Source organism: Mytilus californianus, unplaced genomic scaffold, assembly GCF_021869535.1.
Source record: "Mytilus californianus isolate M0D057914Y unplaced genomic scaffold, xbMytCali1.0.p SCAF_14, whole genome shotgun sequence".
NCBI lineage: Eukaryota > Metazoa > Mollusca > Bivalvia > Mytilida > Mytilidae > Mytilus > Mytilus californianus.
In genome coordinates this window covers 37,599,408-37,613,200 of record NW_026262626.1, presented here as the reverse complement: position 1 = coordinate 37,613,200, position 13,793 = coordinate 37,599,408, and the positions used below count along the sequence as shown (strand labels likewise).

At 33.2% G+C, this 13,793-nt stretch overlaps 1 protein-coding gene across 1 annotated transcript in view; it reads left to right on the top strand.

Annotated features, from left to right (window-relative positions):
• Positions 1-13,793, top strand: part of LOC127724481 (cold shock domain-containing protein E1-like) — a 51,936-nt gene that overhangs the window by 15,784 nt on the left and 22,359 nt on the right. The window contains exons 5-9 of the mRNA XM_052231462.1: positions 4,557-4,717; positions 7,732-7,886; positions 8,404-8,605; positions 9,160-9,323; positions 13,503-13,674. Of these exons, the coding sequence (XP_052087422.1) occupies positions 4,557-4,717; positions 7,732-7,886; positions 8,404-8,605; positions 9,160-9,323; positions 13,503-13,674 (854 nt within the window). The remainder of the gene's footprint in view (positions 1-4,556; positions 4,718-7,731; positions 7,887-8,403; positions 8,606-9,159; positions 9,324-13,502; positions 13,675-13,793) is intronic.

The following is a 13,793-nucleotide window of genomic DNA, read 5'->3' as shown; positions in this document are numbered from 1 at the left end:
ATATTCCAAATCTAACCGTGTATTTAGGTTTTTAATTTTGGGTCCTGTTTTTTAAATTGGTCTACATTGAGGTCCAAAGGGTCCAAAATTAAACTTAGTTTGATTTTAACAAAAATTGAATTCTTGGGGTTCTTTGATTTGCTGAATCTAAACATGTGTTTAGATTTTTGATTATGGGCCCAGTTTTCAAGTTGGTCCAAGATAGGGTCCAGTATTTAAACTTTGTTTGATTTCAACAAAAATTGAATATATGGGGTTCTTTGATATACTGAATCTAAACATGTGTTTAGATTTTTGATTATGGGCCCAGTTTTCAAGTTGGTCCAAATTGGGGTCCAAAATTAAACTTTGTTTGATTTCAACAAAAATTGAATATATGAGGTTCTTTGATATGCTGAATCTAACCATGTATTTAGATTTTTTATTTGTAGGCCCCGCTATCAAATTGGTTCATATTGAGGTCAAAAGGGTCCAAAATTAAACTTTGTTTGATTTCATCGAAAATTGAATTATTGGGGTTCTTTGATATGCCAAATCTAACCGTGTTTTTAGATTTTTAATTTGGGTCCCGTTTTTTAAATTGGTCTTCATTGAGGTCCAAAGGGTCCAAAATTAGACTTAGTTTGATTTTAACAAAAATTGAATTCTTGGGGTTCTTTGATATGCTGAATCTAAACATGTTTAGATTTTTTATTATGGGCCCTGTTTTCAAGTTGGTCCAAGTTGGGGTCCAAAATTAAACTTTTTTTGATTTCAACAAAAATTGAATATATGGGGTTCTTTGATATGCTGAATCTAACCATGAATTTAGATTTTTTATTTGTGGGCCCCGCTATCAAATTGGTTCATATTGAGGTCAAAAGGGTCCAAAATTAAACTTTGTTTGATTTCATCAAAAATTGAATTATTGGGGTTCTTTGATATTACAAATCTAACCGTGTATTTAGATTTTTAATTTTAAGTCCCGTTTTTTAAATTGGTCTACATTAAGGTCCAAAGGGTCCAAAATTAAACTTAGTTTGATTTAAGCAAAAATTGAATTCTTGGGGTTCTTTGATATGCTGAATCTAAACATGTGTTTAGATTTTTGATTATGGGCCCAGTTTTCAAGTTTGTCCAAGTTGGGGTCCAAAATTAAACTTTGTTTGATTTTAACAAAAATTGAATATATGGGGTTCTTTGATATGCTGAATCTAACCATGTATTTTGATTTTGGACATTGGACCATAATAGGTAAATTAAAAAAATTCAAGTTCTTAGACCACATTCTTTCTGTGTCAGAAACCTATGCTGTGTCAAATATTTAATAACAATCCAAATTCAGAGCTGTATCAAGCTTGAATGTTGTGTCCATACTTGCCCCAACTGTTCAGGGTTCGACCTCTGCGGTCGTATCAAGCTGCGCCCCAGCGAAGCATTTTATTGATTATGGGCCCAGTTTTCAAATTGGTCCAAGAAAGGGTCCAAAATTAAACTTTGTTTGATTTCAACAAAAATTGAATATATGGGGTTCTTTGATATGCTGAATCTAAACATGTATTTAGATTTTTGATTATGGGCCCAGTTTTCAAGTTGGTCCAAATTGGGGTCCAAAATTAAAATTGTTTGATTTCAATAAAAATTGAATATATGAGGTTCTTTGATATGCTGAATCTAACCATGTATTTAGATTTTTTATTTGTGGGCCCCGCTATCAAATTGGTTCATATTGAGGTCAAAAGGGTCCAAAATTAAACTTTGTTTGATTTCATCAAAAATTGAATTATTGGGGTTCTTTGATATGCCAAATCTAACCGTGTATTTAGATTTTTAATTTTGGGTCCTGTTTTTTAAATTGGTCTTCATTGAGGTCCAAAGGGTCCAAAATTAAACTTAGTTTGATTTTAACAAAAATTGAATTCTTGGGGTTCTTTAATATGCTGAATCTAAACATGTGTTTAGATTTTTGATTATGGGCCCAGTTTTCAAGTTGGTCCAAATTGGGGTCCAAAATTAAAATTGTTTGATTTCAACAAAAATTGAATATATGGGGTTCTTTGATATGCTGAATCTAATCTGATTTTTTATTTGTGGGCCCCGCTATGAAATTGGTTCATTTTGAGGTCAAAAGGGTCCAAAATTAAACTTTGTTTGATTTCATCAAAAATTGAATTATTGGGGTTCTTTGATATTCCAAATTTAACTGTGTATTTAGATTTTTAATTTTAAGTCCTGTTTTTAAATTGGTCTACATTAAGGTCCAAAGGGTCCAAAATTAAACTTAGTTTGATTTTAGCAAAAATTGAATTCTTGGGGTTCTTTGATATGCTGAATCTAAACATGTGTTTAAATTTTTGATTATGGGCCCAGTTTTCAAGTTTGTCCAAGTCGGGGTCCAAAATTAAACTTTGTTTGATTTTAACAAAAATTTAATATATGGGGTTCTTTGATATGCTGAATCTAACCATGTATTTTGATTTTGGACATTGGACCATAATAGGTAAATTAAAAAAAATTCAAGTTCTTAGACCACATTCTTTCAGTGTCAGAAACCTATGCTGTGTCAAATATTTAATAACAATCCAAATTCAGAGCTGTATCAAGCTTGAATGTTGTGTCCATACTTGCCCCAACTGTTCAGGGTTTGACCTCTGCGGTCGTATCAAGCTGCGCCCCAGCGAAGCATTTTATTCTAGTTTCCAGACAATAACTTGTGTGTAAGTGTATGGATCTCTCTGACATTGTATCACAAGGTTCCATATCACAAAGGGAATGCTGGGATTGATTTTGGGGGTAATTGCCTTCACATTTTAGGAATTAGGGGCAAAAAAGGGGCAAAAAACAAGCATTTTTCTAGTTTCATGACAATAACTTGTGTGTAAGTGTATGAATACATTTATTCAGAAACCTATAATAGATGTATGTCAAATATTTAATTAATATCCAAATTCAGACCTGTATCAAGCTTGAATATTGTGTCCATTTTTGCCCCAACTGTTTAGGGTTAGACCTCTGTGGGCGTATACAGCTGCGCTCAGCGAAGCAGTTTATTCTAGTTTCCAGACAATAACTTGTGTTCAAGTGTATGGATCTCTCTGAAATTGTACTGCAAGGTACCATACCACAAAGGGAAGGCTGGGATTGATTTTGGGGGTAATTCCCTCAAATTTTTAGGAATTAGGGGCCATAAAAGGGCAAAAAAACAAACATTTTTCTAGTTTCAGGATAATTACTTGTGTGTAAGTGTATGGATCTTTATGAAATTGTACTGCAAGGTTCCATATCACAAAGGGAAAGCTGGGTTTGAGTTTGGGGGTAATTGCCCTAAATGTTTAGGAATTTGGGGCTAAAAAGGGGCCAAAAAACAAGCATTTTTCTAGTTTCCAGACAATAACTTGTGTTCAAGTGTATGGATCTCTCTGAAATTGTACTGCAAGGTACCATACCACAAAGGGAAGGCTGGGATTGAGTTTGGGGGTGATGAATCATAAGGGGGTTCAAAAAATTTTTTTGGGGGGGATTTTATTTTCCTTTTTTTTTTCTTTAAAATTTTCCATTTTAAATTGGTTATTTCTGATTTATATATAAAAGCAAATAATAATGATATGGTTTGAATAGGTAAATTAAAAAATTTTAAGTTCTTAGACCACTTTCATTCTGTGTCAGAAACCTATGCTGTGTCAAATATTTAATTACATTCCAAATTCAGTGCTGTATCAAGCTTGAATGTTGTGTCCATACTTGCCCCAACTGTTCAGGGTTCGACCTCTGCGGTCGTATCAAGCTGCGCCCCAGCGGAGCATTTTATTTTAATTTGAATTTATTGTCTAAAAGAAATGCACTACGAAATAACTGTGTTCTCAGGCCAATAATATGAACTGGCATTCTGATGTCTGATACACATATCTGTATTAAGATTTTCCTGAAATTGCAATAACTAATCTCATATTTTTGTCCATTCTTCAAAAATCACAATAAAGACACTTAATAATATTTGAATGCACAGAACTTGATCAGAATTAATCACACTGCTTGCTGGCAGTTATACAACTTTTTTTTGAGTGATTTGTTTAAGGATTAAATAATGACATCAGATTTTAAAAACAGACATTTAAATGTGAAAAAGATAAGGTTATACATGTAGGTACAGTTTTCCATCTGCAAAGTATCTGCTTATTAAGAACTGTAAGTAAAATACTTTTAAAAGGGATGTGGTATGATTGCCAATGAGACAACTTTCCACCACAAACCACTTAACAAGGATGTTAGCATCTATAGGTCAGGGTACAGGCTTCAACAAGGAGCTAATAAAAGGCCCTGACATGAACAAAATGTGAAAACATAAGGCCTGATTTATGATAACAATACACAAAAAACAAGGATTGTAAACAGTATGCACTGACAACCTTTGAATAACAGTCTCCTGATTTCGAACAGGTACATACACAATATTTGTTTGTTTGCTTTTGATTCATTAATAATAAAACATCTTTGAAATCACATGGGGGGGGGGGGGGGCATCATTATTATTTGATAGGATAAACATATACGATGTGATAACTTTTCTTATATAACAGACCCAGTAGAGTTCCAAATGACCTATGACCGTAGGACTGGTAAACCAGTAGCAAGCCATATTGTATTGTTAAACTCTGGAAGCCAATCTTATGAAGTGTTGAGTGAGGAGAAGTTTACAGGATCTATTGCACAGGAAGCCAAGCCAACAAAGAACAAAAATGTAAGACTTGTATTTTCAGTGACAAGTAGAGAAGTACCAAACCATTTATGATAAAAGTGGAATCAATCTAGAGTATATTCCACGAACAAGGGGACCAAAAATAACATGACAGATTTTCAATCTACTAAGAGATGATTGTGAACAGAAACCACTTCAAATAATGCTTTCATTAAAAAAAAGAAGCAACACTATTTACATTAGGACCAGTGTTCTCCCCAGGATTTTTGGATAGCACCAGGGTAACGCGTGTGAACAGCTTGATGAAATGATTCATACAATCAGTTGTGTCGCGTGGCGTCGCTATATTTCTAGTTACTGCAGTGTTTATGTCTCTTGTTTTGTTTTAATACTGTGGTACTGTGTTATGTCAGAATATTATGGTTAAAAAGATCAATAAACAGTTTGTATTCTTTTTAATATTTTTTAGAAATAAATAAAACATGATTCATTACATAATATTCATCTAAATTTAAAGTAATTAAATCTTTTATCCATGGCCATGATCAATAAAAATAAAATATCATTCAAACAGGAACATATATACATGTATTGTTAGATATACTGTTCCCAGATTCAAAAGAGAACAAAAATGTTCAATTTAAAAAAACTTGCTAATTTCTAAAAAGAAAGTTGTTGTATGTGAAAGGATTCCTGTCATAAGGAGATATAAAATTAACAAGAACAAAATTGTGTTAAAATTTGAACCAGTTTCTATCTTAAATTTTAATTAAAAGAAATTTTTCATAAATTTTAAAACATTTTGCCATAGATTTCATGTACATGTAAGGGAGCTACCATTTGATTTTTATGGTGGTGGTGGTGGTGGGGGCTAGGATGAAATTTGAAAAAAATAGGCAGGACAGGAGTTTTGGGTAAAAAAAAAAGGCAGGATGAGACACTTGCCAAAAAAAAAAGTCAGGATGACAATTTAGGTAAAAAAAAGTCAGGATAAACTTTAAAAAAAAAAGGCAGGACCGTTTAGAGTGAAAAATAAAAAGGCAGGACAGAGATTACAACTTAAAAAAAAATGCAGGACAAAATTTTTCATCCTAGCCCCCCCCCCATAAAAATCAAATGGTAGCTCCCTAAATATTAACCTTTCTTTCTTTGGTGATAATCAAACATAGATACAGACTTAATACTGCACTGAAATCTAAATCTTTATTTGTCGTGATCCATTTAAAAAGAATTCCTAAATCTATAAATTTATCTTAGGTCTATAGATCTATAAGTAACATATTCAATGTCAACAACAAAGTCTCCCTATTTTCCCGCCTAAATGACAGGAAGTAGATATAAATAGATTTAACATGTGCTTATGGATTAAAATTGCAAGATCACTTCTGTTATTCATTAATGATCATATGGATATAGATATCCAGTTTGAAGGTACAGTCATGCATTTTATTTATAAAATAGAATAGATTGCAGTTAATTGTAAATAATCTTGAATATTCTACTAGAACTAACTAGGTCATGTGATCCTTCCCCTTTGAATTACTTGTTGACAGTATGAAACAGGAATATCATGCAATAATATATGTCATAATTAAAGATAATTTTGGCCATGGTTTAATCAGAGACATATAAAACTATAATATAAGTATTGAGCTAACTTTATAATGTACAAAATATGTACCGTCGTGTGTACAACTATCGGGTCAACACGGTTTGTGTACAAAGTATTTGCCAACTTGTCAGGTGGTGAGTGAAGCCTTAAAATAGTTATCTTTGATCATAAAGTTATGACCTCTAAATTAAAACACAAAAGAATCATGTAAAAAGTGTTAATTACATCAATTAAACCAATCAACAAAGGTTAACCTCATAAAGGTAAATCGATCACGTGGTGTAAACAATCCGTGTTGAACTGGTCAAATTTCACCTGGAATTTTATATACTGCACGGAAAAGATTTAACATGTCGTTTAACACTTTACCTATTTACGATTTTTTAACTGAAAATTTTAGCACCACGGAGAAAAATTATACATGGCAATAAGAACAATACCACCGCGGTAAAAAAATATACATCGCAGGCCCGCGGTCCTTTAATGGCCTGGGGAGAACACTGTAGGACTGTCCCAGAATTAAAAGAAAGGTGTTCATTGGAGGCACTTGTTCAAGACCCTAACCACCCAAAAAAGATATGATTTTTATTTTACTTTAGTCTCATAAAATCTTTCAAATTGTAAAGAAAATGCAACCACGTACAATTTATTAATTTGAGTGCCCCCTCCCCCCTCTCACCAAGGTTAATTTTGGAACAGTCCTCAGGTCCTTGTGAAGGGTACAGTACACAGAAAGTCCTTCAGTTAAAAGTAATGCTTTGTCCTGATTTTTCACAGTGAAGGCTGGTGATTGTTTGTGATTCTAATTGACTTATATATAACCCAAATCTACTCTATACATTATGTACTGTGAATTCATTTATTTTTCGTGGATCACGGGAAATATTGTTTCATGGTTTTGCCAAAGTTTGCATACAATATAATTGAAAATGGAAATGGGGAATGTGTCAAAGAGACAACAACCCGACCAAAGAGCAGAAAACAGCCCAAGGCCACCTATGGGTCTTCAACACAGCGAGAAAATCCCGTACCCGGAGGCAGACTTCAGCCTATAGAAAATTTGAACTTTGTTAAACATTTAAATGCGTGGTTCACCTTTACCCAATGAAACTTGGTATCCCATGAACATGATGAATAATAATGAATCCACAGTAATATAAAAGGGATGTATTAAAGGCATTGATCTTATAATGATAATAACAATTGAAGTTTTGTTTACTGTAAATTCAGAAATTATTGCGATGTTTTTATTATTGCGAAAAATGCGACAGGGTTATAAACGCAATAATTTAAACTCGCATTTTAAAATTTTGTATATGAATTAAACAGGATTTTTCTCAAAATCGCAAAATTTAAAATCGCATTTTAATCTAAAATGACAAAATTGCAATAATAAATGCACGCAATAATTTCTTAATTTACAGTATTTATTTTATAATTGCAGGGTTATGCTTTATCAGAAGATAGCCTTGGGAGGGTAACTTACCAACATAATGGAGAAGTTTTCTTTTTACCGTATGGATCTGATGATGTTATTGATAAGACTTTTAAACCAATAGCCCAAGATCAAGTCCAGTTTTATATAGCAACTGATAAAAGGTATAGTAGAATAAAAACAGGTCAGTTCAAATTAGAATGTTCAAATACAAACACTTTATTATAAAACTGGTTTCCTGAAACATGCCAAATGGTTTGCGAATTATTATGGAAATTTTCTCCTTTGTTCAATCATCTTGAACATACATAAAATATTTTCCACTGGACGTAAAGCAACCAACAATCAGTCAATCCTTCGTGAAAATATGTGATGTTTTTCAACACTGATCAGTAAGTTATGGCTGTAATTTATAAAACTCATTTTTGAATAGAAAGTTGTAGTATTTATATCAATTGTTTTTTTTTATCTCTCATTATTTTGGTATAATTATTTAATTACTGAGAAAAATCAGTCTGATTTTATATTCAGATATTTATTTTAGAATTGAAAAGGATTTCATTGATGTAAAAAAATATCAATAGTTAGAGTTTTTCCTGTCATACATGATTCATAAGTCATCCCCATGGTCTATACATTGAAAATCACACGTAAAGCTAACAAACACATTTTTTTCCCCAGGAATGGTAACTTACATGCAAGACAGATTGAACCAGTCAGTTGTAAAGTACAAGGAGTTGTCTGCTCTTTAAAAGATTCTTTTGGTTTTATCGAACGAGCTGATGTGGTCAAGGAGATCTTTTTCCACTACAGTGAATATAAAGGAGATATCAACAAACTAAATCTAGGGGATGATGTTGAGTTTGATGTTCAAAGTAGAAATGTAAGTTCAATATGAATTATGATTAGCTGTCCCAATAAAACAGATGATGTAAATTTAACTTCAATTGACCTTTTGAAGTAAATGTTACATCAATTTATATTAAGGCCATGCATAGCAGTTAAGGGATATTACTTTTGTAAGTCCTGAAGAGGTTAACATGACCATTGGTGAAGAAAATCTCAAAGTTTACACTCCTTAGATAGTAATCATGAATGTCATAATATTTTTCAGACAAAGGAAGTCACAATAAATATTCAAGTTTACCAATTTGAACTTTTATATTTATTTTGCAGATAAAGGAAGTCTCAGTAAATATAAGTATTTATTTTTCACACAAAGGAAGTAGCAGTAAATATTTTATCAATTTTTTAGAAATTCGCAGTAATTATAGAAAGTTTACCCATTGGAATGGTTATATTGTTTTTCAGACAAAAGATATTGCAGTATATATTCAAAGTTTACCAACTAAAAATGTTGTATTTATTTTTCAGACAAAGGAAGTCGCAGTAAATATTCAAAGTTTACCCATTGGCACTGTTATATTTATTTTTCAGACAAAGGAAGTCGCAGTAAATATTCAAAGTTTACCCATTGGAACTGTTATATTTGAGGACATAAGTGTCAACAAAATACAAGGCTCAGTCCAGAGAACTCTTAAAAATAGTCGTCGACAAAGTGATCCTCTGGGAGGACGAATCTCTTATGAATCTGCCAAGGGGTAAAATATTATATACTTTTTATACGCCCGTTTACGGGACGTATTATGGTATACCTCTGTCCGTCTGTCCGTCCGTCTGTCCGTCGTCAACATGTCGGACATTAACTCAAGAATGCTTTAACCAATTTGCATAAAACTTTGGTGAATTGTTTATATCTATTGACGTGAGCTCCCTTTCGTTTTTTATAAAATTTAGATTTTACGTTTCCGAGTTATGGGGTTTTATTCATTAAAAAAAGGGGGATTTTCCAGTTTTCGGACAATAAGTCAAGAATGCTTTCACCAACTTGCAAGAAATTGTGGTGAATTGTTTATATCTATTAACATGAGCTCTCTTTTGATTTTTATAAATTTTAGATTTTACGTTTCCGAGTTACAGGGTTTTATCCATAAAAAAAGGGGGGATTTTTCAGTTTTCGGACAAAAACTCAAAAATGCTTTCAGCAATTCTTATGAAACTTTGGTGAATTGTTTGTATGTATTGATGTAAACTCTCTTTAGAATTTTATAAATTTTACATTTAACATTTCTGAGTTATGGGGTTTTATTCATTAAAAAAAGGGTGATTTTCCAGTTTTCAGACAATCATTCAAAAATGCTGTCACCAATTCTTATGAAACTTTGGTGAATTGTTTATATCTATTGATGTAAGCTCCCTTTTTATTTTCATAAATTTCTAATATGGCATTGAGAATTAATTGAACTTTATTTGTTTATAGTCTTGACAACAGATTTACTAAGTGTTGCACAACAGCAAGAAATTTTTAATTGAATATAAATTCAATTCATATAACCAATTTAAGTTCTTTGAATACATTTATTCAGAAACCTATAATATGTCAAATATTTAATTACAATCCAAATTCAGACCTGAATCAAGCTTGAATATTGTGTCCATTTCTGCCCCAACTGTTCAGGGTCGGACCTCTGCGGGCGTATCTAGCTGCGCTCAGCGAAGCAGTTTATTGCCAAATACTATACTGTCAATAATTGTCATTATTTTTATACGACCTTTTTTGCGTTCGTATATTGGTATGACGTCGTCGTCGTCATCGTCCGAAGACACATTGGTTTTCGCACTCTAACTTTAGTTTAAGTGAATGGATCTCTATGAAATTTTACCATAAGGTTCAATACCACAAAAGGAAGGTTGGGATTGATTTTGGGGGTTATGGTACCAACAGTTAAGGAATTAGGGGCCAAAAAGGGGCCAAAAATAAGCATTTTTGTAACTTCCAGACATTACTTGTGTGTTAGTGTATGGATCTCTCTGACATTGTACCACAAGGTTCCATATCACAAAGGGAATGCTGGTATTGATTTTGGGGGTAATTGCTTCAAAATTTTAGGAAGTACGGGCCAAAAAAGGGGCAAAAAACAAGCATTTTTCTAGTTTCATGATAATAACTTGTGTGTAAGTGTATGGATCTTTCTGAAATTGTACTACAAGGTTCCATATCACGAAGGGAAAGCTGGAATTGAGTTTGGGGGTAATTGCCCAAAACGTTAGGAATAAGGGGCCAAAAATAAGCATTTTTCTAGTTTTCAGACAATAACTTGTGTTCAAGTGTATGGATCTCTCTGAAATTGTACTGCAAGGTACCATACCACAAAGGGAAGGCTGGGATTGATTTTGGGGGTAATTGCCCTAAACGTTTAGGAATTTGGGGCCAAAAGGGGCCTAAAAACAAGCATTTTTCTAGTTTCCAGACAATAACTTGTGTTCAAGTGTATGGATCTCTCTGAAATTGTACTGCAAGGTACCATACCACAAAGGGAAGGCTGGGATTGATTTTGGGGGTAATTGCCCTAAACGTTTAGGAATTTGGGGCCAAAAGGGGCCTAAAAACAAGCATTTTTCTAGTTTCCAGACAATAACTTTTGTTCAAGTTTATGGATCTCTCTGAAATTGTACTACAAGGTTCCATATCACAAAGGGAAAGCTGGGTTTGAGTTTGGGGGTAATTGCCCTAAACGTTTAGGAATTTGGGGCCAAAAAGGGGCCTAAAAACAAGCATTTTTCTAGTTCCCAGACAATAACTTGTGTTCAAGTGTATGGATCTCTCTGATTGATTTTGGGGGTAATTGCCCTAAACGTTTAGGAATTTGGGGCCAAAAGGGGCCTAAAAACAAGCATTTTTCTAGTTTCCAGACAATGACTTTTGTTCAAGTTTATGGATCTCTCTGAAATTGTACTACAAGGTTCCATATCACAAAGGGAAAGCTGGGTTTGAGTTTGGGGGTAATTGCCCTAAACGTTTAGGAATTTGGGGCCAAAAAGGGGCCTAAAAACAAGCATTTTTCTAGTTCCCAGACAATAACTTGTGTTCAAGTGTATGGATCTCTCTGAAATTGTACTACAAGGTTCCATATCACAAAGGGAAAGCTGGAATTGAGTTTGGGGGTAATTGCCCAAAACGTGTAGGAATAAGGGGCCAAAAATAAGCATTTTTCTAGTTTCCAGACAATAACTTGTGTTCAAGTGTATGGATCTCTCTGAAATTGTACTGCAAGGTACCATACCACAAAGGGAAGGCTGGGATTGAGATTGGGGGTGATGAATCATAAGGGGGTTCAAAAAATTTTGGGGGAGGGTTTTTTTTTTCTTTAAAATTTTCCATTTTAAATTGATTATTTCTGATTTATATATAAAAGAAAATAATAATGATATGGTTTGAATAGGTAAATTAAAATTTTTAAGTTCTTAGACCACATTCATTCTGTGTCAGAAACCTATGCTGTGTCAAATATTTAATCACAATCCAAATTCAGTGCTGTATCAAGCTTTAATGTTGTGTCCATACTTGCCCCAACTGTTCAGGGTTCGACCTCTGCGGCCGTATCAAGCTGCGCCCAGCGGAGCATTTTATTTAAAAAAATCTGTAGGTAGTCTTTGACTTTTTTGATTTTATTGTGAAATAATGGTCTTTTTGAAAATGTTGGCCCTTTAAAATGGATGTGCAAAGACCTGTTCTTTCAAAAAGAAAATTCTCTTTGATTCTTATTATGCACAGGGTATATGGTAAAACTATTTTATCTCAATTGTCTTTTATAAAGTATAATAGTTCAGCAACGTTGCTTACATGTTGCCTTTGGTTAAAATTTAAGTTCAGGTCTGGATATGGTTAAAAAAAAATATGGAGAAGTGGTACATTGATAACCAAAGGACAAAGATGCGAACAATTATAGGTCACTGTACGACCTTCAACAATGAGTAAAACACATACTGTATAGTAAGCTATTACAGGCCTGTGATGAAAAAATGTGAAACAATTAAAAAGAGACCGCAATAATTAAAGAACAATTATGGCAGACAGCAACCGATGAAAACCACTTGAAAACAGACAGCGGTTAAGCATGTAAGTAAGCTCTAAACCCTCCCTTAACATGGGAAAGTGGTGTAACAACACAAAAAAGAACTAACTGTAAAAATTAGCTGGTAAAGGCTGGACTTCTCAGATCTGTTCTGAGCACCAAAAAAAATAATAGGTAAACAAAAGACCTGAAGTACTGATTTTAAGAGTACTTGCAGTTACTGAAAGCCAGTTCAAAGTCCATTAAAACAACACATTTTTTAAATTTCATGCTTCTAGGGCACTATTCTGGATTTACCTTCATCAGGAAAGCTTGAAGCCATATGTTTTAAAGCCAAGGATATATAAGAACCGAAACAGTTGAAGAATTATATGACCAAAAAAGACATAAAAATAATAGCCAAATCCATCTAAGGTCAACTTTGCCTTAAGGAGTTGAAATGTTAGTTTCTTAATAATAAAAAATCCACATATTTTTCCAGACTAAAATTTCAATCACTACACCTCCAACAGATTTAATGTCAAGAAATGTTTGATTATTATTTAATGCTGAAGGGACATAGCAACAGTGTCCGCAGTTCTTGTATGTGTCTTTCCATATCAAACTTGTAAGCATGACTTGAGTTGCAATCTTAAAATTAATCGGCATGAAGGATCATATAATGTTTGTAAATTGATGGTTCAAGAATTTAGGTCATCTAATAAAACTATATTAAACAGCCATTCAACATTTATAGGTTTGCTATAAAATGCTCCACTTTGCTTCCCTGTTCCAAGGTCGGTGCATCCTTGCGTAAAAGCAAAATACATATTATTACAATACACAAGATACATAAGATATAAAAATGAATTTTTTTTTGAACAGAGCTGTAGAAATTCCATTTGGTGACAAGGATCAGGGTGGTGACTATACCTTGTTGTCAGGTGACGTTGTAGAATGTAACATTGCTACTGACCGTCGAGATAAACTTCAGCGAGCAACAAATATCAAACTTCTGGATGAATCATTTACTGCCAATAAAGAGAACAGGGAAACAGTAAGTTTGAATTCATGAAGCATATTCAATTGGTGTTATAGGATTAAAATTGACATAAATCAGTCAGCTTTCCCTATTTAATTTTTTCAGCATTGAGCAGGATCAAGTTCGAATTTGGG